Below are 25,799 nucleotides of genomic sequence, written 5' to 3'. Positions count from 1 at the left end.
GGTAGGGGCCACATCGTCCCGAAACAATTCACGTCTCACTCCCAGAGTGTGAGAAGACTCTTTCTATCTCTTTTTAAAAAGCTCTATTTGTTTTATGTTTTTTTTCTTCAAAAACAGGTCTTTAATGGCCCCCAACATGCAGAAACCATTAACCGACCCGGTGTACAGTGTGGTGAAATGTGATTTGCCTGCATATATATATTTTTTTTCCTGCAAGCATAGTGCTTTAATGTGAGGCAATGCTAGAATGAAATGTAATATTTTCTGATAGGAGCAGTTGAGGCGTTGAATGATTTTTTTTTTTTTTTTTTTGAAGGCTAGATGATAAAACTTCATTCTATAAATAGCTAGAGAATTCAGTCAGATTAGTTGGGACACTTTCTCTAGATGTAGACAACTGTGCTATAGACTCTGATTATTAAAATAAAATTTATTCTGGAGTTCAACATGCTCTGCACACTTTCTTGCATGGACTTAAAAAAAACCAGGGTACTTCTCACCAAGTTTAAAAATGGAGAAATTATTAATGTATTTTGAAAAGCAAATAAATGGAATTGGAATATTTTAAGCCAGCTCTGTCCAGCTGCTGCTGCTGCTGGAAATTTAGCAAAATATAGGCCCGTGTTCAGTATCTCTGGATAAGAAAGCTAAAATGAAAATGTTATTTTTCTCTCTCAAGACTGTACTGAAGCAAATGATAATTTTTGAATCTTCTGGTTGGCATAAGAAAGCTAGTCTTAATGCATTTGGTAACTTCAGGGGAAGCTGTGGGGAAAGCTGTGAGGGAGCTGTAGGGGAGCTGTAGGGGAAAGCTGGGGGGAGCTGTGGGGGAGCTGTGAGGCACCTGTGGGGGAAGCTGTGGGGGAAGCCATAGGGGAAGCTGTGGGGGAAGCTGTGGCAGAGCTGTGAGGCACCTGTGGGGGAAGCTGTGGGGGAGCTGTGAGGGAAGCTGTGAGGCACCTGTGGGGGAAGCTGTGGGGGAGCTGTGGGGGAAGCTGGGAGGCACCTGTGGGGGAAGCTGTGAGGGAAGCTGTGAGGCACCTGTGGGGGAAGCTATGGGGGAGCTGTGAGGGAAGCTGTGGGGGAAGCTGTGAGGCAGCCGTGGGGGAAGCTGTGGGGGAGTTGTGGGGGAAACTCTTCATAGGCTCCTCCTGGCCACAAAAGGACCTTTCCCAGCTGGGTGCCAGGAAGGATAAAGCTTGGACACCCGTGGGATCTGCCAGGAAGCTGCTGCTGACACTGATCTGTGTGGAGCTGAGTGTACATGTGCGTGTGCATATATACATGTGTATGCATGCACATGTGGGGGTTGTGTGTGTGTGTGCATGTGTGGGGGGTGTGTGAGTGTGTGTATGTGTGCATGTGTGTATGTATGTGCACTTGTGTGGTAGTGTGCGGTATGTGTGTGTGAGTGTACCTGTGTGTGGTATGTGTGCATGTGTGAACATGTGTGTGAGTATGTGTGTGCACGTGTGTGTATGCATGTTATAGGACAGAATTATCAAAGGAGGGAGCTGTGGGGATGACTTACCCTGGGAGGGCTTGCTGGAGGAACAGGAGCCAGGCCTGAAGAACTTCACTGGGTGGCCTCAGTGCAATGTGGAGGCCCACACAGGAGGAATGAGGTAGAGACACGGGAGGTTGGGGTTTCTTAGGGGTCAGGACACTTCTGTGGGTGGAATTGGGGTGTGAGGTGTGGGTGTCACCAGAAACAAGCCCAGATGGGTGTGCTGGGGTCAGGTAGTGAGGAAATTTCAGGGCTAGACTAACGCACTGTGTGAAAGCTCTCATACGTACATGCATATTTTCTAGATTTTTATTATGCCACACCTCATTTTAAAACTATTTGTGATTTTTTGCTTCATGCACATGAATGTTTTGCTTGCATGTATGTCCATGTAGGTGGTACTCTCAGAGGTCAGAAGAGGGCATCCAATCCCCTGGAAGTGGAGTCACAGAGACTTGGGAGCCACCATGTGGGTGCTGGGAACTGAACCCTGGTCCTCTGCAAGAGCAGCCAGTGTTCTTAGCTGATGGACCAGCTCTCTCTCCACCCACCCTGGACACCTTGTCTTTGTGAGCCCCGAAGCTGTGAGCCGAAGGGGTGTGTCTCAGGGCCGCTCTTGCTTAGGCCCCTTTCACTAGGTTCCACAGCTGCATCTCCCTGAACTTCAGCCTCTTTGCTGCTGAGACTAGACAACTCGAGAGCATTCACTCTCCAACTGAGCTCAAATAGCACCTGGTACCCAGAAGCCACTGGCTAATCAGAAGCCCTCATTGGCCCCCAAGGCCTCAGGGCAGGTTTCCCCCTTGCCGGCTCCTCTGAGCCTATTGGGTTCTCTTGTGCTCTCCTCAACACACACAGCCCACCGTGGCCTCCATCACATCTGACGCCCTATATTCTCTCTGTGCTGACTACAGCACTTAGAACGCAGTTCCCACAACACCCCCCACCCCACCCCAAGGCTGACTCTGTCTCATCTTTTACGATTCGTCATCCACATCTCTGCACCCAAGAGACATAGCCATACAACCTTGGCCATACGTGGTACAGTGGCCCTTCCTCAGCTGGGCCCTTTCTACACATTATCCTCTGTGCTCCTTTCAGCTTTTTATGAAGGCCTGCCAGGATCTTATCTTGCTTTTCCATGATCATTAACGCTCATCCCACCACACTGTGCGGATGATGAGGACAGAGGGATTTGGATACTAAGCAACCGTGAGGAGCCGGCCAAGGGTGGGCCATCTGCATCATCCCTCCTGGGCCCAGCAGCCACTGAAGGAGAGAGAAAGGAGTGAACACTGGAGCAGATGGCAGGGGAAGAGCTGTAAGTGCACTGCTCTGCACATACGTGACCCCTACAGCACATGAGCCCACAGCAGTTGCAGTTTGTGCACAGGACCTGCATAAGACCAAGCCAGTCAAAGTCCAGTGTGTGCAGGGGGAGGGGCTACTCCAGTCCCGCCCCTAGCTATGGGGCTATTAACCACTGATGGTGCCGCCCTTTTACTTTGTGTCTGTAACTGCTGGTAGGTTGCCCGTGCCCAGTGGATGGCCACACACCCGTGCTTATATAAGCAGCACCAGTTGAACTCAATGCATTATTATTAATAATTATTAATATCCCTATTAGTTATGACAGGCATGTTGGTGGATATTGGCAGAGCTGAATGGAGGTAGTAGGGGGGTGGGCACATGCGTAAAGACTTCAGGGAATGAGATAGGACTATTTCCCCCCAAGGAACAGGAGAAAAGTCAGTATCTGTTGAATTACCCTAATCCACGATGGTCGCACTACTTGGTGCTTTTTCTGCCATCATGAAGAAGTGATAAGGCCTTTGCTGTTTTGAGGTGGGGTGGGCCAGTGAAGGGCTAGGCAGTGAATGTGCTAAGCTTTACTAGTTTGGCCAAATTCACTCAACTTGCCTGTTGTGATGAAAACACACACACATAAAGGCAGGCCGAGTTCCCAAAGGCTGCTCCGTGGGCTGTAATTGGCTGGACGACTTCTGGTTTGAGAACCAGGAAGGAGCCTGAGAGGTGGTCAGCCCTGTTCCTGTTATTCTGAGGCTTATTATGGGCCAGGCGCTGGTCTGTGTTCAGGATACACAGCTATTTACAGCTCTGAACTTTGTGGGATACTAAGCGTCAAATCAACAATTGCCATAGATTCGATTATGTGTTTGACAGTGACCCGTTGAGAATGCACATGCAGGCTTACCCATGTGAGCAGAGAGGCTCAGGAGAGACGTTGGAGACAAGTCAACTGTGCTGCGTCTTTTTTTTTTTTTTTTAAGATTTATTTATGCATTATTATGTATACAGAAAAGGGCATCAGATCACATTATAGATGGTTGTGAGCCACCATGTGGTTGCTGGGAATTGAACTCAGGACCTCAGGAAGAGCAGGCGGCGCTCTTAACTACTGAGCCATCTCTCCAGCCCCTGTGCTGCGTCTTGAAGGACATACAGGAGTTTACCAGGCTGGGAAAGGGTAAAGGTGGGAAGAGAGAGACCATCGGTTGGGGTGGAGCGATCCAGATCCATACTGGGGAGTCTGTCGTAGCATTGGGGGCCGGGGTGGTAGTGGACAGTTGACTCATACGTGGGCATGTGAGGTTCCTCTGGGCACTAGATAGGAATCTCTAAAATGAGAAATTGTGGCTACAGAGAAACCGTAGGCAAGGCTTCAGTGTTGGGTGATCGCCCCATGGATGTGTGCTTGAGGCACTGAGACTGGGTGAACGGACTCAGGAAAAGAGAGAGGAGAGGTAAATCGAGGAGATGGCTAAGAAAGGAGATGCTTAACTGATTTCAGAGGCACTAGAAGCAGGAAATCAGCAGGAGATGGGGCCCTGGGGGAGGGGCCAGAAGCAGGAAGTCAGGAGGAGATGGAGCCCTGGGGGAGGGGCCAGGGTGGCACTGTGTGTGGGGTCCACTGCAGGGTTTTTGCAGGAGAAAGTGACCAACATGGAAGTGACCACCATGGTGTCATAGCAGGCGGGGCGAGCAAAAATGCCCAGGGGCTGCTGACACTGGAAATTAGGCAGCAGTTGGTGACCTAGTTTTCGGCAAACACTCTTAGTTAAACACGTGGGCGGAAGTCACATATGAGCGGGGTGATGCATGAATGAAAAACGAGGAAGTAGAAGCAGAGCAGAGAGACGGCTAAATGCTAGCAACCGCAGAACCGAGCCAGGGGTGCCAGCTGGAGGGGGGAGTGGGCTAGGCTGCATTTTAGAGTGTGGGAGGAGAGGCTCACAGTAAATGATCTGGAGTGGGAAAGAGAGGGAGGGCCCTGGGAAAGAACGTGGTGATAACCCATCTGCTAGAGACTGGTGAATGGTGGGATCGTGGCCACACGGAGCAGGATGCATCCTGGGATATGAGGCAAAGGCGAGGACTCTTGGGATGCAAATGAGAGGGGGATAGAAGGAAAAGAGGAGCAGGCGAGATGGTGGTTCCAGGGTTAAAAGAACAATTTATTGAGACCACCTAAGTATCTACTTCACTATGGCATCCACAAAGAGGATTTAATCAGATGGCAAATACCCATGTGAGACAAACGGGCATTACTGAGATGGCAAGAGGGAACATGGCCTAATTGCAATTTATTTCTCCTTTGCAGGAGCTTGAAACCAGGGCCTTACACATGCTGGGCAAGGCCTCTACTGAGCCATGCCTTGAGCGTCTTCAGTATCTTTTTAAAAATGTATTGATTCATTTATTCTTACGTGTATGAGCCTGCATGAGTGTATATACACCAGGTGCAGGAGGCCAAAGGAATGCATTGGAAATCCCGAAGCTGGAGTTACAGACCATTATGATCTTCCATGTGGGTGCTGGGACTCGAACCTGGGTCCTCTGCACAAGCAGCCAGGGCTCCTCTCTGCAGCCCACCCCCCATTTTTTGTTATCTTAATCATAATACATGACCTTGAGCATTTGTTTTGCTTTTTGTTTTGTTTTGTTTTTCAAGACAGGGTTTCTCTGTGTAGCCTTGGCTGTCCTGGACTCACTTTGTAGACCAGGCTGGCCTCGAACTCACAGCAATCCACCTGCCTCTGCCTCCCAAGTGCTGGGATTAAAGGCGTGCACCACCACCGCCGGGCAACCTAGAGGTTTTATTTGGAAACTGCAAATGAAGCATTCAGTCTCTTTGGGTGTTTGGCTTCTAATACGCCTCACTGCTAAGCCATGTCCAACATCAGTGAAGTAGACGTTGGCTGTGGCTGTGTGTTCATCATCCATTGAGCAAGCAGGACTGTCTCACAGGTATATAAAGTATCTTTGCTGCTCACTTCGGGGAAACAGCAACTGCATGTTTATTCAGTATTCACTGGGCTCTTGCTGGGTCTCAGGGTGCCTGAGGCACTGGAGAAAGAACAGTGAACAAGATGGAAGCGGGCCAGTGGGCAACAGTAGGATGCTGGGCTGGGCTCTGAGCTAGACTTCAGGAAGATGCTCAGCCACAGTATGGTATGAGGGTCTGAGGTGAGGACATGCCACAAGTGGAAGAGAGGGGGAGGAGGTCCAGGTCCCGGGGGATGGCTCACATGAAGGCTGTTCTGGCGTCAGTGTCGACCACTGGGGCAAGACGTGAAAAAAGAGTAGAGAGACCCAAGCTGAGGTCAGGACCCTGCCCTTCACCTCAAGAGAGCAAGATTGTGTGCCAGAATGGTTTGAAGTAGGGCAGACATGGTCATATTTCTTCTTTAGAAGGTGCAATTGGATGGAAGCTGGGAGAACAAGAGTGAGATGGGGTTGGCGAGCAGGAAGGAGACAAGGGGTCCTGTCTGGGAAGCTGTTGCAGGACATTAGCCAGGAGAGTCCAGCCATGACACTGTGGGAGTCGGGGTGGACAGCAGGGGAGGCTTAGAAGGTAGATTCCACTAAACTCCATGTTAGCTGAGGTTTCTCAGGGACTCAGAAGCAGTAAGGGAGAAAAGACTTGGTATGAGGTAGCTAGGTTGTGGAGTCTGAGCGTCACTGTGGTGGCTGTCCGCGGATTGTAGATTTGGGAAAGCATGTGGTACCACACGCACAGAGGAAGAGACGTGCCCTGGCTCAAGCAGCTGAGCAGAGGGGATTCAGTCTCCTGGTCCTATTCAGAGCTCAACAGGTTGAGTGCTGCCTGCTCGCACTGGAAAAAGTCTCCGCTCTCCTCGCCCAGGTTCAGAGGGTGGAGAACCATGGAGGGTCTGGACAGGCCCACTCCTACTGAGCGAGCGAGTGGACCATGGGGTGTGTGCCAGCTGTGTCCGGGGTTTCCTGCCAATGCCGCCTCCTGAGACCTTCAGTTCTGTCTTCTCAGCAGGAAGCTCAGCTGTCCCCTTGCAGGGACCCACAATGCCTTGCACGCTTTGGTTTGCGTGTTTGTCTTATCTAAGTGTATCCATGGTAGTTAACTTCCAGAGAGAGAGAGAGAGAGAGAAAGCCACATGGCCACATGAGTTTTGCTTTTCTGATCATGTTTTAGTCTTCGTTAGCAATCTACACTCACACATTACTACATTAAAAGTAATTTCCTAGGCTGAAAATAGTTTTTCTTTTAAAATGTAAACAACTTCAGTTGCTGATCAAGAGAAATTATTATGCTAATCTGATGAAAAACATTTGTAGGTGACCTGTTTTTTCCTTTTCCTTTCCCCCCCCCCCCCTTCTTGGTGAATATTATAATCTTCTCATCCCATTGCTGTTATGGGATTTCTCTCTCTCTCTCTCTCTCTCTCTCTCTCTCTCTCTCTCTCTCTCTGTGTGTGTGTGTGTGTGTGTGTGTGTGTGTGTGTGTGTCTTTGTCTCTCTCATACATTAGTTAAACTAAAGACTTTGGGTCTACTTACTTCTGGACAATCATGCTGTGTTCTTGCCATTAACCTCAACTTTTGTTTCTCTATCCCTGTCTCTCTGTCTCTCTCCTTCCTTCTTTCTCTCTCCCCCTTCCCTCCCTCCCTCCCTCCCTCCCTCCCTCCTTCCCTCTATTCCTCCCTCTTCCTTTCCCTGTGATTTTTTTTAAAAAAATTAACCATTTATTTGCACAATTTCTCTTCCAAATCTTCCTTCACCATTTCTAGACTATTGAAACTTGATTCATTTTTCCACCTACTGCTGAATTTTTTTCCCCTGTTGCTGATTTCTAAGAATGTGTCCTCGGTCACTCCCAGCTTCCTTTCCTAGCACGCTTTCCTTTATGCTACCCTGGCAGCATCTTCTCGTATTAATGATGCGGCTTTGAAAGGATGCTGGCGGTCTCCTAGTAGTCTGCAGGGCAGCCGCCTTTGCTGTTTTGCTTGGTTCATGCTGAGAGGCTTTCCCCAGTTCCCTGTGACACTCGCCCCGGGATGCTCTGGATGAACTTGAGATCATTTGTGCTAATTCTCTGGGCATCCAGTTCCCCTTATGCAGGGCTTGGCAGGGGTGGAGACAGTGGTCAGTGCCTGGGTGCCTGCTGGAGCTTGGCTCCCTCTTCCGTGCCCCCCCTACCCTCCCCCCCTCCCCACCCCCTGTGCTTGCCTGTCCCTGGGCCTGTGTCTCTGCTCACCTGGCTCCCCAGGCTGAAGGTCAGTGGCTGCTGCTTCTGCAGTAGCCCTGCTGGCTGGCTGTTCACTGCAGGAGTATCCTGTCCTGTGTGTCCCATCGTCCTTCCGCACCGTACCCCACCCCCATACCATCCCATTCCATCCCATCCCATCCTATCGTGCTCCCCATCCCTGGCAGTCAGGGATTCCAGCCTGTGTTGTGTGTCCCAGAATTCTTGGAGCACCTGGCTTAGTAAGTATCTGTCTCTTCTCTCTGTCTTGTCTGAGGGTTAAGTCTGGAATGTGCTGAATGGAAAACGCTGTGACAGTTGCCTTTGAGTTTCAATGTTACCACTTGAAATGTAATAGCTCTTATTTGAAAGCATCCTTCATTGGAGAGTATTTAAAAACCCATCTTCTACCATTGAATCTGGCTGTTGTCTCCGTATTGATGGCCATGGGGCTTAGGGTCTGGTCCATCTTGTAAAATGGATCCATGATTTTAAAGGCTATAATGAAAATTGTGCTTTTAAATCTAATGCGTGGAAGAGGCCATTCGTTGTTTTCATAGCACAATGCTTGAGTATTTTGCTTGGCAAATACAGCGTCTGCGTCCTTTCCTCTTCCACTCAGAACTGCCGAAGCTGCTGACCTTGGGCAGATGAATTGACGGAATCCACTCATAAAAGTTCTGTGCCTTTGGGCTCGTTTTTGAGCTGCCGCAGCCAGCCCTGACACTCTCTAATGTGCATGAGATCTGAGCGAGGCTCATCAGCCGCGTTTACAACGCCACAGCTTGGTGTCCTGGACAGATCTAGGATGGAGTGATCCTTGGCTGGCACAAGGTCACCTTATGTTCAGCCCGTCTGGAGGGAGGGACAGCTTTTGCTTGCACGCAACACAGCCTGCCCTTTGCAGTATCTTTGTGCCTTCGCTGTTACCCTCAGTCGGCAGTGCTGTCTCCTGCTTGTTTCTAGTCTTCCCAACTTGCAGTTCCCAGCTTTGGCACAAAGAGTCTGATTCATTTATCTCCCGGGCTGCTCTACTCTGGTACCTTGGAAAATAAGCCGTTTGATATTTATGAACCTCTGGATTTAACACAATAGCCTCAGCTGACGTTTAGATCTTTCAATAAACCTGCAGGCACAGGCATTGAATTGTTTACTCAAGTACTCCAAAATGTTTTAAAATTATGTAATTTTAAGTCAGTTTTGCCTGTGTGTATGTCTGTGTGCCACCTGTATGCCTGGACACCGTGGGGGTGGGCAGAAGAGGGCATCAGATCCCTTGGGACTGGAGTTACAGACAGTTGCAATCTGCTATGGGCTGGGAATTGAACCCAGGTCCTCTGGAAGAGCAGCCAATGTCTTAGCTGCTGAGCCATATCTCCAGCCCCTACTCCAGTATATGTGGAACTCATTTCAGCCATCAGAAGATGTCAAGCTTGAGATTACAATCTGAATTTAAAAACCAGTGCAAAGCCAGGTGTGGTGGCACATGCCTTTAATTCCAGCACTTGGGAGGCAGAGGCAGGTGAATCACTGTGAGTTCGAGGCCAGCCTTGTCTACAAATCGAGTCTAGGACAGCCAAGGCTACACAGAGAAACCCTGTCTCGAAAAACCAAAACCAAACCAAACCAAACCAAACAAACAAAAAAAGAATGCATAAGAGGGTTATTTGGTCTTGTAGATTATTTCTCATTTTGCAGTGGTTTTTACTTTTTCTTTTTCTTAAAACCTTATACTGAGAGCTGGAGAGATGGCTCAGAGATTAAGAGCACTGACTGCCCGTCCAGAGGTCCAGAGGTGCAGAGGTCATGAGTTCAATTCCCAGCAACTACGTGGTGCTCACGACCATCTATAACATAATCTACTGCCCTCTTCTGGCATGCAGGTGTACATGCAGGCAGAGCACTGTATACATAATAATAAATAAATCTTAAAACGAAACAAAAACGTATACTGTTCCCATCTCCCAGTACTAATAAAATAAATAGTACCTCCTTAAGGTAGCAATCTGAGAGCAAAAGGATGAACATACAATGTCACTCAGAAGTCACTTGCTACCACGACCACAGAGCTGCATCCTGGTTCACTAGTGGGCTTGCTCCAGAGTCATCTTGGAAACTGGTCCTTCTGCATCTTGGTCCATGTCCTGGTTTTTTTTTTTTTTTTTTTTTGTTAAAGAGATGCCCTTTGATATTTCAATAAGTGTGCCATAGATGGCAGGGAGAAAAAAAACCAGCAAGCTTGTAACTGTGCACTGGTGTTTATTATGTTAGCCGATACACTGTTTCTCTTCTAGGGTAGTAAGGAAGAGGCAGGCGGCTGGAGTGAGTAGTCCCTCCCAGGCGTGTGTCTGAACACTTGGTCCCTGGTTGGCTGCGCAGTTTTAGGTGCTGCCCCTTCGCTGTAGGAGGCACAGCACTGGGGGTGAGCTTTGAGAATTCAGAGCCATGCCCGGCATCCGGTTTGTGCTCTGTTTCTTGCTCATGGTTCAGGATGTGACCTTTCAGCTCCCTGTTCCACCCAGCCACCACGCCTGCCCATCCTCATGTCAGGCTCTCCTCCCTCTGGAGCCATGGATAAAGCTTCCTTCTGTAAGTGGCTTTGGCCACGGTGACAGGAAAGTAACTATTATAGTGGCTTTATCCTTACTCTGTCCTGTGAGGAAACTGAGGTGCTGGGTGGGGCCTTGAGTTCAGTCATGTTGAACCTATGGCCATAGCCCCACAGCATGCTGTTTTCCTTGCTTTGTCTGTGTCCCGACTTTCCTGGGAAGAGATGCCACCTTAAGACCAAAGGTTTTGTTAACAGAGCTTTGTCTCAGCAAGATGGAAGCGTGGTTAAAAACAGCTGCCGTGTGCACTTGTTGTCAGACAAGGTGCAGAGACCTCGCTGACGTGAGCATAGCAAAGTGTCTGTGAACAAAGAGGAAAAAAAAAACAAAAAACAAAACAGCGCTTATAAAAGTAACTGGGAAGGAAAGAAAAATAAAAGAATAATTTGGCTCAAATTACATAAATATGCTATAAAGACTCCAAATACAAAATTATACGGAAAAATAGTTCTTGAAATAAACATCCCAAGTAATTGCTGATGATCCCGTGCTTGCCCAGTGTCTGTGTTAGGTACAACATTAAAACACCTATTTTTAGGTGTGTGGATGGTGCGCACCATTAATGTCAGCATTCAGGAGACAGAGGTAGGCAGAGTGGTGAGTTTGCCGTCAGCCTGGTCTATATATTGAGTTCCAGGCCAGCTTGGCCTTCACAGTGAGAACATGACTCAAAAACCAAATCAAAATCAAAATCTCCTATGAGTTTAGCTACAGTTCTGGCAAGGTAGATCCGACACTGATTTCTTTCCATTTTGTTCATCACACACGAAGTGCCGGCTAATCATTAGTAAACTTGGTGTACGCTCCCACGCATGCGCCTGCGTGCGAAAGTCAGAGTCTGTCCCTTCCCGCCTGCTGAGACCGGGGTCTCCATTCTTTCTGCTGTGCTGATGTACAATACGCAGACTTCTGGCCAGTCTCCGGTTTCCACCTCTCAGCTTGACACAGGAGTGCAGGGCACCACCATGTCCGGGTTTGTATGTAGGTTCGCAGGGATGGGACAGGCGTGTGAAGCTCCTTATGCAAGCTCTTTTATCCACTGAGCCATGTCTTTGGCGCCTTCCCTGTGGACCTTCTTACTGTCAGCATTTCTACTTTTGTTATAATTATTGATACATATTAATTATAAACCCTGGGGGATTTCGTGGTAACATTTCCATATATGCAGAGATCAATCGTGCTTAGATTACACTCAGCTGCTTTTTCTGATCCCCGCCCCCCTCACTGCCACGGGACACACTAATCCTGTCTAGCAGTCTTTCTACTATTTCCAGGTCTTTGCTTTTTGCTTTTGTGGCAGGGTCTCTCTGCGTAGCCAAGGGCGGCCTTATGCCATCTCTGAGTGTTGAGATGCCACATGTGTCCGGTTTCTGAAGTTCGGGGTTCAAACCCAGGCTCACACCCTTGCGAGGAGGCAAGGAGCCCCCTCGTGTGTGAAGGAAAAGCGGCTTCCTTCTCTCCTCGTCCAGTTCACACTGGATTGGATTAATGAAAATTTATTTCCTAAATCAATTTCACTGTCTGGATTGCATGACAGTTGGACAGGGACTTTATCGATACAGTGTTGATTCACAAAGAAAATATCTTATTCTACTTGATTGAGATTTTGTTTAGTATCGCAGAGTCCTAATTTAAAAGAAAATCTATACGAAAAGGGAAAAGGCCCAAACAAATAAAATACAATTCATTTAAATGGGAAATTTTGCTTTCTTCAAAGAATTTATTTTTCAAAGGAAAAATAACACTACTTTGAAATAGCTGCAGGTCTTGCAGCTTTCAGCAGACAGAAAAAATCTCTTTTGTTGTTTGAGCAGGAATTTTTTTCTTTTCTTTTGCTTTCTGCCAAAAGCTTGTCAGAAAATCGAGCTTTGATTAAAATAAATGAGGTCAGTTCAGCTCCCTTGCATGAGGCTTGGTCATTTGATCCCAGGGTTTTAAAAAATGTTTATTGCCTTTGAATTTATTTTAATTAGTTTTCCCATCATGTTTGCGCTCCCGTGGAAGGGGCTTTGAAGTGTAATACCAAACATTTGTCCCACCCCTCTGCTGGAAGTGCTTTTGTGGAGGACACACAATGACAGATCAAATTCTCCAGCCAGCGCAGCCCCTTTACAGATTTTACCTATTTTGAACGGAACTAGAAAAGATTGTGTTGAGTAAGGTAATACAGACTTAGAAGGACAAAAGTCAAATGAGCTCCCTCATCAGAGGCTCTTTGCAACACACAGAGATCATTTACGGAAACCCACAGCCAATCAGCGTGCAGCGTTGTGGAGCGCAGTACCGAGGGATAGCCTAAGGCTCAGGGATAACTGCAGAAGAGGGCAGAGAGATCCTAAGAGCCAGAGAATCAGGGAGTTTGCTGTGAGACTGCGTCTCCTAGGAATGTCAGAAGCTGCATTCGTGAACTCTCACCAACATGACTGCCAAACATGAGCTGAGCAAGGACTGAAACAGCCGATGTGCTAATATTGATAAGGGCCTCAACTCTATAGGAAGAAGTACAGGCAACTAAGGAGTGCTCACAGCAGGAGAAATGGCCTTCCCCAGGGACGAGCAAGCCAATTGGTTATCAATAGTAGTAGTAGTAGTAGTAGTAATAATAATAATAATAATAATAATAATAATTATTATTATATTATTTTATATATAGTATTCAAATCAATTCGAGGCCATGAATTTGGAAGAAAGCAAGGAAGGGTAAATGGGAGGGTTTGAGAGGTTAAAAGGGAAGAGAGAGATAATATTACTATCTCAAATATGAAACAAAAACATTTTACTTCTAGTTTTGTGTGCATGAGTCTTTGGCCTGCATGTATGTCTGTGCATCATGTGCATTCGTTGCCATCAGGGCCCAGAAGAGGGCGTCGGAGCCCTGGAACTGGAGTTATAGATAGCCATGGGCCACCATGTGGGGCCTGGGGACCTAATGTGGGTCCTCTGCCAGAGCAGCAGGTGCTTAATTTAGCAGGGGAGCCATCTCTCCAGCCCCAACACAGACCCTGTAATAGTAAGGATATTAGCGTAGTATAGAAGGCCTGGGGAGACTGAGGTAGGCAGATCTCTGAGTCTGAGGCCAGCCTGGTCTACATATGGACTGCCAGGCTGACCAGAGCTTCTACAGTAAGACTCTGTCCCCCAGAAAATATTGGAAAGACACTGATACATTATGGGTACTTATCATGGTTCTATCTTAAGTCTTCTGATTACCTAGAATTACAAATTATGATCCCAGTTATTCAATATTCTTATTAGCAGGCATGAATTATACATAACATTGGGTTTTCGTTACGACATGTTCCTTTAATATACTTTGATGTGCCCCTCTGTACATTCCTAGACGTGCGACGGAATAGAATAGCTTTATTGAGGTATAATTTACAACTGATGAAAACAATTCTTCAATTGAGCTTCCCTCTTCCCAGCTCCCTCAAGTCGACAACAAAACTAAGTAGGGCATCTGCAGAAAATGAGAGAAGACTTACAATATTTGATTTCTCCCCCCCTCCCCTCCTGCCCCCCGCCGAGGCTTGCTCCTTTCATTTAATATGATTATATCCAGTTACATTCGTTTTTCTGAAAATAGCATGAGTTTGTCACTCTTTATGGTTGACAAGGTTCCACTGTGTGTGTGTGTGTGTGTGTGTGTGTGTGTGTGTGTGTGTGTGTCCTCTTCTGCGGCTGGGCACCTGGCATGGTTCCACACAGCCGTTACGAATGGCACAACAGTGAGCCTCGGCGGGCTGCTGTCTCCGTGACCTGCTGACCTGGAGCCTTGGATACGTACCCAGCGGCCGTGGTGTGGCAGAGGCGAGAGGTCTTTGTTACTTGTGTTAACCATGCACTCTTCTTTCTAATCCACCTTTGATATGTTTGTTTTATAAAACTGCCGATACAAGCAGCTCCACATCCGCTGCAGCGGCTTGGGCATTCACCAAATGAAAAATGCTCTGAAGTGAGTTAATCATCCAAGACATCCTAGAATATGAATACTTTTAAAGGCTTCTCAGAGACTAGAGCCTCCTTCTCTGCACTCACGGCAAATGGTTGCAGAAACACTGCATTTATTAACAGCAAAGTGCGTGTGTACGTGTGTGGGGTGAGGGGTAGGGGGTGTCTGTGTGTGTCTGTGTGTGTCTGTGTGTGCCTGTGTGTGTCTGTGTGTGTCTGTGTGTGCCTGTGTGTGTCTGTGTGTGCCTGTGTGCGTCTGTGTGTGTCTGTGTGTGCCTGTGTGTGTCTGTGTGCGCCTGTGTGTGTCTTTTATTGAAAACAACATTTTTCAGAATAATTCTGATCAGGGCTTCCCCTCTTTCTATTTCCCTACCCATCCAACTCTACATCCTTTTTCTCTATCTTTCTAGAAAACAAACTGACAAACAAACCAGAGTTTTAAAAGAAACACACACACACACACACTCATAAACCATAATATACAAGCAAAAGGCCAGTAAGCCAATATATATATATATATATATATGTATGCACACACACACACACACACACACACACACACACACACACATATCCCAGACAAAGCAAAGTGAGACAGAAATTCTACAAAAACACCATTAAGTGCGTGGGGCACATCCTTAAGTGGGGTTTATGTACCTGGTAAGACTCCATCGGAGAAGTTAATTTTTCCTTTGTAAGTGGTTGTCACTGGGAGACATATTCTTGGTTAGGGTGGTGGCTCATGTCCACTTCCCCTCCCAGCCCTGGGGATCCCATCTGGCTTGAACCTGGACAGGTCCTGTGCACACCGCCATGGTTTCTGTGTGTCTATCCTCTGTAGTGTCTGGAAGACACTGTTTCCTTGGTGCCTTCTGTCCCCTCTGTCCTTCGATCTTTCCTCCTCCGCAGAACTCCCTGAACCCTGAGGAGAGGGGACTGATGAAAATTTCTCATCTCATCCTTTGAAAACCACTCATTTTAGGGGAGGGGAATAAGGGGAAAATGGGAGGGAGGGAGGAATGGGAGGATACAAGGGAGGGGATAACCATTGAGATGTAATATGAATAAATTAATAAAATTAAATTTAAAAAAAACCACTCATTTTGTTAGCATTTATGAGTTGAGTAGTTTGACTCCATGTTGGAGATCTTGAGTTCTTTGTGTATTGCAGATGTAATCTTCCCGGATGTGTAGCTAGCAAAGGCTTTCTCCCATTCCCGAGGCTGTGCCTTTGCCTGCTTAGCTGTTGGCTATGAAGAAGCTTTTCAGTTTCATAAAATCACACTTTGTTGGTCATTGGCATGATTTTCTGAGCAACCAGAGTCCCATGGACGAGATCTTCTGGGGTTCAGCTCTCATCTTAAGATCTTCGTGGTGGGTCACATTCTGTGCAGTCCTTCAGGAGTCCTGTTGTGGCTGCTTGTCCTTCACCCATGCTGCCCTCCTTGGAGCATCCACACGCCTCTGTAGAATCTTCGTTGTCATAACTGCTCCTAGAGAAATGTGGATGAACGCCTGCCCACTTGATCCTGACAGGGCACCCCCACAGCTCAGCTTGGTGAGCTGGGAGGCAAGGGAGGGAGGAGTTGAGAGACTGTACACAGGTACATTACCACAAAGTGCCACCACAGCCTGCCTGTCACTGACGGATGCTGCTCCGGGAAGGCCCCCTTTTTGTTAGCCTTCTGTTTCCTTTGTACTTTAGCATCTCCTGAGATCACGCACATCTGTGGATTGGGGCGAGAGTAATGGCTAGAATTCCAAGTGAGAACCACATGACCCTCCCTTCCTTCGTGGCTACCAAGCCCCACTTCTCAGTGGCGACGTGGTGAGCATGTTAAGCCTGGAGGGAAAGGTCAAATGACAGCTCTCTGGTTTGAATCAGGCCTCCACCGTGATGCATACCGTACAACCCCATGTCAAAGTTTTTTCTCTGCAGCCTGGCATTGCGCTTGCCAGGTTTCGGGCCATAATCCCATGGCACTTGCTGTGAGCTCCCTAAGAGGATAGCTCACAGAGAATCTTGAGGTGCCCAGCGATCGGCAGAGTTTTCCTGCTGTGTCCTTGCCATCATAATGCTAGGCATCTTTTGTCCCACGCACACTCTTTTTCTGTTCCTTGAAGTACATATTCCTGAAAGTATAGTGTAACTGCGGAGGTGTGGGCTCCATAGCATGACACTCCATCATCCTTACACTCCCTGGCTGGGTAAATACCTTAGGAACAAATCTGAAGCTTGGAATGACACTAAAACTAGCAATGGGAAAACAAGGAAACCCTAAGACCGTGTCAAGTACCGACCAGACTACACAGTGGATGCTGACCATGAGTTACAGCATCCTGCTTTACAAGGAGACGCTGTTGATCTCAGGCTAAGGTGAGAGCTTGGCCCACTCAGCCATTGGGGAATTCCAGTCTGGCTGACCCCACCTCAAAGCAAGAGGGTTAGCAGAAGGGACACTTCACAGAACACATTTCTATGCTTTTAATCACGTGGCTAAGTTTTACACTGTATCTTGTCCTCACAAATTGAAAAGAACTTGCATCAATCGGTACTCCCTTTCCATTCTGCATCTCCCACGGTTTAGGTCATGTGTGTGCCCCCCATTCCTCCACTACTCAGACTGTGATCACCACCCCCCCCCCAGGCAGTGGCTGCCCTGACTTTCCCTCCTGTGTCCTCGGAAGCACCTACTGCCAGTTTGCTATTTTATTATAGTCTGAACTAAATTACTGTCACAATACAAAGCAGGCATAGAAGGGTCATCAAAATGGTTGCAGACATGTATGTTCAAACAAGCAGCTGTTGGTACGAGTAAGATATCCACATGTTTCTCAGTTTCCGTTACACGAATATGTCCCGCATTATGGAACATCTTCCTGAAATGTTATCAGACTCTAACTAGTTGACAATGGATGGTGTTTCTTGAATAGCTTGTTATGCTCGTATGATAAAGGCTATTTATCTTGGTTATTATATAGCTATAAAAAAAACCATAATTTAAAGCCAGGCTTGGTGGGCTGGAGAGATGGCTCAGTGGTTAACAGCGCTGCCTGTTCTTCCAGAGGTCCTGAGTTCAATTCCCAGCAACCACATGGTGGCTCACAACCATCTATAATGTAATCTGATGCCCTCTTCTGCAGATAAAGCACTCATATGCAATAAATAAAATAAATAAATCTTTAAAAATAAATAAATAAAATAAAGCCAGGCTTGGTGGTGCACACCTGTAATCCCAACACTCGGGAGGCAGAAGCAGGAGGATCATTGTGAGTTCAAGGCCAGCCTGTTCTATTTACAAAGAGAGTCCAGGACAGCCAGGGCTACACAGAGAAACTGTGTCTAGAAAAACAAGAACAAAAATAACAATGATAATCAGAATTTAGAGTTAGAAGAACAACATCTGAGTCCTTGTTACTCTATTGTTTTTCAGTATGATTTTGTGAAGTTATTTGACTTTATCACTAAAAAAAAAAAAAAAAAAGCATCTTAAAGAAAGATTGGCTTACTAGTGTGCAGAATCAGACCCTCCAAGGTTAGTCTGTTCATGACAGAAGACTCACTCTGTGACAGTTTCTATCTTGCTGGCCACTGAGAATTTTTCTTCTCTTTTGATTTTGATTCATTTTAACAGACCTCAAGAAAGCCCCTAACTCAAGTGCTGCAAAGTCCAGTCTACCAAAATCTGGGCTCCGTCCTCCTGGCTACTCCCGTCTCCCAGCAGCCAAGCTGGCGGCCTTCGGCTTTGTGAGGAGTTCCAGCGTCTCTGCAGTGCCCAGCACCCAATCCCTGGACAGCATGCAGCCAGAGCAGAGCAGGCCGGTCACCCGTGAGTGGGGCAAGGGGGCTGAAGATGGGTGGAGGGGACACCCGTGCTCTGCCGGGGGGAGGGGGGCTGGCGGCAGGCAGAGGTGCCTAGGGACCCTGTGTACTGTTTCCTTGTTAGGCAAGAACATGGATCTACTACTTTAATCTATCACCTTGTCACTGTGTTTTGATAACCCACCAAAGAAAAGCTGCGTATTTAACACTATCCTTTTCCTCAGTTATGGGAGCTAAGACCCTTTCAGTGGACCCAGGCTCAGTTCCTAGAACCCACACTGGGCAGCTTATAGCCGCCTATAATTTCAGATTCAGGTGTTCTGGTGCTTCTTCCTCCCCTTCCTCCTCCTCCTCTTCCTTCCTCCTTCTTCTTCTTCAATTCTAATTCTAATTCTCCTCCTCCTCTTCTCCTTCTTTTTCTCCTTCTGTGGTCCCTGTGGGTACCACACATCTTGGTGCATGTACACACACACACACACACACACACACACACACACACACACACACACACACATAAGAAAATAATAAATCTTAAAAGAATCGCCCTGTGAGCCTGAGACCACCCAGGAGAGAGTGTCAGCGTTTCCAATCTTAGACAACTTGATCTGGAAAGATGGGATAGAACCCACAAAGTGGTTGAGTTTTATTTCCTGAGATGAGCACGCACCCCTTTAATTATTGACTAGGATCTGGGTTCCGGGGATAGTTTGAAGTAGAAAATCACCAGTCTCTCTGGAAGGTTAATCAATGGAAACGAGGGTTAATGTGAAAGATTTCTGCCACGTGAACCCAGCAGTGCGCTCCTGAGTGCTATAAAAATGCATTTACATACGTCGTTCATTTGATTATCTGCGTCCGACGCACATTTTAAAGGATGCCAGAGCGGACACGAAGTGTTTTTAATAACTCCTACAGTAACAGCCCTCAGCCTGTCTCATGTTCCCCTGGCAAAGAGGGAGTCATTTTTTATTCATGGAAAAAAGAGCCAAGGGTGACCTGGGAGGTCAGGTTCGCTAGGAGCCATTTCCCCTCTGAGATTAAACCTTATTGATGCCTGTGTTCGTTCCTCGGATCTGGACACAAAGCACCTGCACCCAGAGATGGGAGCTGAGCATGAGCTTGTGGGGGCTTTGTTTGTTTGGTTGGTTGGTTAGTTTTGGTTTTTAAAAAGTTGTCTGTTTGCAGTTGCTACAGAAGCTTTTGTTTATAGTAAAAAGAATGCTGCCAGAACAGCCATGGTTTTTTTGTGGCTGTCCACAAAAGATCAGCTTCCCCACTTCTGTTTCATCCACACTGTTTTGGCACCACCCCCCCCCCCACGTCCTTCAAGTTTAGGTCACTCTGATGTGGACCCCAGGGGTCCTCTACCTCCTGGGGACTGGAGAGAGGGGGTGATGATGAAGGCTGCATAGCTTGTGACACACTGGTGGCGGAGGCACGGGAGGGCTGGGCATGGGCAGACCTGACTTCCAGCAGGAACCTTCCAGGCTGGTGCTGTGCGACCGGGTTCCGTTTCGGTGATGATTGCTCTATATCAGATGTTTCCAATAACGACAACATTCTGTTTTAGTGTAAAATAGTACAGGTAGAAAGCAACATAGGGGAGGAAGCGTAAGATGAGAATAATAGATTTAAAGCATGATTGGCAAACTTTCAAAAGCCATTAAAACTAGAGGACAGTGCCGTGGGGGTTACCATGCAGCTTACTTCGCTTTGATGTGTGTTTTAAATTTTCTGTGAGAGATTAAAATCCTACCATCTCCATCACTGGCTTTTATATCTTTTTTTTTTCCTTATTAAAAATAACAGTTTTATTGAGATGTAATCCATGTACCATGTAATTCGCTCATTTAAAGCCTACAATTCGATGGGTTTTGGATATATTTATAAGGTTGTGCAACACCACTGCCTCATCTGTCTCAGAATATCTCCATTATTTCTCCCCCAAAGAAACCCAGCAAACCAGCAAACCATTAATGCTCCCCTGCTTCCTGCCAGCTGCCTGCTCTAGGAACCACTAATCTCTCTCTCTTTTCTCTCTCTCTCTCTCTCTCTCTCTGTCTCCCTGCCCCCTCTCTCAATCTCTTGTCTCTCTGTCTCTGTCTATCTGTCTCTCTCTCTCTCTCTCTCGCTTTCTTTCTCTGTCATCCGCCCCCCCAATATATTCTGTGCATGGCTTTCTCTACCCCAACTCCTTCCAAATCCTCTCCTTTTGCTCAACTCAGCGCTCTTTCTCTCTTCATATAACAGGCAAACAGAAAAAAGAAACAAACAGAATAATAAAAGAAAAAACTCACACAGCCCTCCAAGCAATCACAAAATTAGAAATCATAATACACATGCAAAAGGCGAATAAGACAAAACAACGCCCAAAGTATTATGAGAGAAAAGTCTACAAAAGCAGCATTGAGTTCGTTTTGCTTTATTCCATCTCTTCACCTTTCAGACACCTTTGACCCTCTCCTCTGGTTTGCTGATTTTTGTTAAAATGTAACAAAAGGCATGGTATCAACTTTTTTCTAGTCTGCTTACTGTTGCTATGACAAAACACCATCGGAAGGAGAGTGTTTATTGCACGTTCCAGGTCACAGCCCACTATGAAGGGGAGCCGAGGTAAGAAGCTAAGGCAGGAACCTCGAGGCAGGAGCTGAGGAGCACTGCCCTACTGCCTGGCTCTCCATGGCTTGCTCAGCCTGCTTCCTTATAAGACCCAGGACCACATGCTCAGGCTTGGCCCCGCCCACATGTGCTAGACCCTCCCACACCAGTCACTGATTAAGAAGATGCCCCACAGGCCAACCCAATGAGGGCAGTTCCCCATCTGAGGTCCCCTCTTCCCAAATGACCCCAGCTTGGGTCAAGCTGACAAAAAGAAACAGGCACACACGTACAACGTGACATTTTGGCACATAGCTGTCCTGTGAGGTGACTACTGCGTCAGGTTGATTTCCTCCACCGCTCTGTGCAGCTCTTCTGGGTACACATGTTGAGGATGTTGCAGAGCTGACCTCTCAGCGCATCCCAGCGACACGACACAGAGGGCTTAGCTGTCCACACCATAGCGCGAGTTAAGAGCCCCAGAGCCTGGCTGCCCTGTGGCAGTGAAACTTTGTTCTCTTCGGTGTGAAGAGTGACGTCAGCATGATGGTGGTCGGTGTGCACTCTAGAGACAGTAGGATTTACACATCACCTCTGCATTGACGAGATCTGTGACTTCGGTGTGGTCACTATAAAATAGTATAAATAATAATAATTGATCTAGGTTTAGAACCATCCACAGGGATGAGAGGAGCAGTAACTGGAAGTGTTTAGGGCAAAGCTTTGTGCAGGAATAATTACTTTTTCTTAGGCCATTCCCATCTGTCGACCATGCGCAATAAAGTTCGGTGTTGCAGGTTCAAAAGGCCAGCTGGGAAAATGGCCGTTAGATGAACCGCATTCATTGCGGGCTGGGGAGCAGTCTTTATAGCTTCTGGTCATGGTTATGATAACACTGAAGTTGGAGAGATGGCACTCATTCCGGTTCAGACACTGTGTAATTACCTGGGCGTATTCATCAACATCTCTGAGTGGTATATTAAGACTTAGGGGCTGGAGAGGTGGCTCAGTGGTTAAAGCACTGGCTGCTCTTGCAGAGGACCCAGTTTGATTCCCAGTACCCACAAGGTGGCTCTCAACTAGCTGTAACTCCAGCTCCAGGGGACCCAACACCCTCACCTGCCTCCACTGTCACCAGCCGTGCATGTGATATGTGACACACACACACACACACACACACACACACACACACACACACACACACGCAAAACACCCATGCACAAAAAAATAAATTTTTAATAAAAATTAGGACATAACATTTATGAGGCTTGAAGTTGATTTTCATGGGATTCTCTTGCTTTGGGTCTCTATGTTTATATGTCATTTTGATATGTACATAAATAAAAGCAAGGGAAGCAGGAGAAGGCTGTGCCAAGTCTTTATAATGTGTAAGGAAATACATTCAATTAGGTTCCCTTTTAAAGAAACATATTTATGAAAGGTGACCTTAGTCCAATCTGGTGGCATTTAAACCCTCTGCTCAAAATAGACCCGAGAGTTGGCGCTGGCTTTATTTCTGTGGCTTTTCAGTGTCTGCCGGTGACAGGGCGGGTGTTCGCTCTCACACTACGTCAGTGGCTTTTACGGCCTCACATTTTGCTGGGCTCCAATTTCTAGTGCTCTGCTATTTCCTCGAGTATCTGAATCCAGTTTGGTTGTGAGAAGAAAAGAGGACTTAGAACAAAATTCAAAACGCACTTCTAATTTTCTGTGAAAACGGTGAAGTCAAGCAAACATGGCTGATAGACTTGGGTATCTGGTTCCTTGGGATCGGTGATGATATAATTTGAAGTGTTCTTCCTAAGGAAGGGATGGGGAGGTGACAAGGGAGGGGGTGACAATCAGGATATGAACAAATAAAAAAAAAAAAATGGACGTTTTCCCCAAGCCTTGCTGGTGATTTGCTCAGTGATCCGCACACATCTGCTTCCTTCCTCATTCTCCCTACACATTTACAAAGAGGAACGTGACTTTTCTGCATATGATGAACCATCGCACATATGGGAAACTGGTTTCTGTACCACGAAAGTAGCAGTTATCCTCCTGACTCGCACAGTCTGCGACATCGGTCAGGGATCCCGTTGTCTGTCAAAAGCACTTTCGTCTTTATAAAGTCGAGATAGCTCATGAAGAAAAGGTACCAGGGGGGTATGGAAACTGTAGCTTGTGCTCCTCTCACAAGCACGACACCCCTGAAACCAGAGGGGTGATGTTTTAGAGCATTTAACTTCTTCAGTGGTTTGGTTATGTCTCCACTAGAGGCCTTGTCTTTAAAGCTTGGCCGCTGGCCTCTGCTGCTATTGGGAGGTGAGACCCAGTGGGAGGAAGTTAGGTCTTCGGGGATGTGTCCTTAGAAGGGATATTCCGACCCTCGCCCTTCACTTCCTGTTTCCTGGTTGTCCTGCATGTTCCTACGTGCACAGATTTGAACTCCTGCACCCATGAGCAAAGCCCCTCGTGGGGCTGAGACTCCAACTCAGGCCCCTGGACTCGCACACTGGTGAAGCCACTGGTTCTTTGTCCAGCTCCACATCCCCTCTCAATGATTCCAGAACACAGAAGTATAAAGGGCAGAGTCATTTGAGAAGAGGAAATCTCTGTTGAGAGAATGTCTTCATAAGATTGGCCTGTAGGCAAGACATTTTAAATTAGTGATGGATGGGGGAGGGCTCAGCCCACTATGGGTGGTGTCACCCCTGGGTAAGTGCTCCTGGGCTGTATAAAAAAGCTGAGCAAGCCATGGGGAGCCAGGCAGTGAACAGTGCTCTTCCCTGGCTCCTGCCTGGGTCCCAGCTTGAGTTTCTGCCTTGATTTCCCTCAGTGGTCGGCTGTGGGCAGGACACATAGGTCAGATAAACCCTCTTCTTTAGAAGCAGGTTGCTTTTGGCTGTGGTTTATTACAGCCATAGAAAGCAGACCGGGATGGTGTGGGGGTGGGGGTGGGGTAGGGTGGGGTGGGGCAGAGTGAGGGAATGGTGTGGGGGAGATGGTGTGGGGGGATGGTGTGGGGGGTGGAATGGGGCAGGGTGGGGGTATGGGGTGGGGTGGGGCAGGGTGGGGCAGGGTGGGGGGAGGGTGTAGGGGGATGGTGTGGGGGATGGTGTGGGGAGTGGAGTGGGGCAGGGTGGGGGGGTATGGGGTGAGGTGGGGCAGGGTGGGTGGGGTGGGGGGTGTTTATTCTATTCCTGGTCATGGAGATGTGTCAGAGTCTCTCAGCCGACCAAACAGGCATTCTAGGGTTACTACCCAGCTTGTCCTGTCTTGATGGATGACATAGGAGCGTGGAGCTCTAGTTTACCTTGGAGAACGCTAAGCCATACCTGTTGAGATGATTTTCCATAACTGCTTCTGTGGGTCCCCACATCTGGGTGGGGCTCACCCGGATACCCACTTATCAGGCACCTCAACACCTGTCAAGGCAACAGGAAGACACGGGAAGGCAAGCAAACCACTACAGCGGGGTTAGGTACCCTCACTATGCATCGTTTTGTTTTTTGTTTGTTTGTTTGTTTGTTTTTTGTTTTTTCTCTCCACATGTTAAGTAAGCTCTGGGGTGTCCTAATTCTGATGTAAACATCTGGTTCTTCCCCTGAAGACCTAGTGAGAACCAAAGCCCCCATAGTTTAGCTAAGATATTGGGACTTTGCTTGTTTGGGGGAACCCCTAAATCTTTGTTCTGATTCTTCTAAATGGAGCGTCGCGAGATTACTAAGTAGGGTGACTGCTTCCAGAACACCCTGAGCAGTTCCCTCATTCCCACTTCTGCTCCTTGGGAAAGCATTTCCTCCTCATGCATGTTGTTTGCCTGGTTTGACCTTCTTTTCTTCCCTGCCAGTGGACATCCCACTCAAAGGCCGAGATACTGTGCCATCTTTTTCTCGTGTATTTGTCAGTGCACAGTACAAGGTTACAATGCGTGGCTATGTCTACTAGCAAGGCAGGCCCTATCGCCGTAGCATTTGTGTCTCACTGCTGCTGTTGGCCTTTGTGGAGACTTGGTCTGACTAAGAACTCTTGTTCCTCTTACTCCAAATATGTGCTAATGAGGGGAACCACCTACAGCTCAGAGCCCCAGGGCTGTATGGCCCAGCTTTTCTTATTAACTGCCATGGTCACGGCGCATGTGCCGGTGCTTTCTCCACTCGCTCTCTTTGGTGTCTGGGGTCAGCTACTGAGCCGGGCAGCAGGTATGTGGTGGTCTTCAGTCTCACTCCTGCCTGGTACATACATAGACATATACACTTACCGCCTGTCCTCTGGGTCCACCTCAGCCTGAAGCTGAGGTGAGGTCTTTGATCTCCCAACCCCCATTGTTATTGCCCAAATATGGTCATCCCTCTGTAGCTACAGGATTGTAGTTGAAGTTCTACCCAACCCTAAACCAAAAATACTCAGGGGCTGTGTTTGCATTGAGCGCTAGGTCCTAAACATCACCTTAAAGCAGCTTTTTTTTCAGAGCTCTTATGTGGCATTGGGTACTGCAAGTAATCTAGTATAATGGAAGTTTTGGTTTCCTTGAAAACTCAGTTATGTAAATATGTTTTTGTTTTAATATCAAGTGTAGGATTTTAGTTTGGGCTTTAGTTTGCCCATAGCTGATAATTATCTCATGTTGGGCGTGGTCTTTGCCGGCTGGTAACAGCCTGCCTCCTGCAGTGTGGAGAGGAACATTGGTCTAAGACTCTGAGGGGGATAAACAGGAGAGCCTGGAGAGAGGAAGTGTGGCATTCAGTGTGGCCTGAGGTGTGTAGCAGTTTGGAGAGACCAGAGACTGGTGTGGCTGACAGA

General features: G+C 47.5%; 1 protein-coding gene across 1 annotated transcript in view; it reads left to right on the top strand.

The window, feature by feature from the left end:
* Mtus2 (microtubule associated scaffold protein 2) overlaps positions 1-25,799 on the top strand; it is a 351,173-nt gene that overhangs the window by 130,435 nt on the left and 194,939 nt on the right. Inside the window, 1 exon segment of the mRNA XM_051162856.1 lies at positions 18,226-18,420. Within this exon segment, the coding sequence (XP_051018813.1) occupies positions 18,226-18,420 (195 nt within the window).

Source organism: Acomys russatus, chromosome 19 (assembly GCF_903995435.1).
Source record: "Acomys russatus chromosome 19, mAcoRus1.1, whole genome shotgun sequence".
Classification (NCBI taxonomy): domain Eukaryota; kingdom Metazoa; phylum Chordata; class Mammalia; order Rodentia; family Muridae; genus Acomys; species Acomys russatus.
Note: the sequence above shows the minus strand (reverse complement) of the source record. Positions and strands in the feature narration are given on the sequence as shown.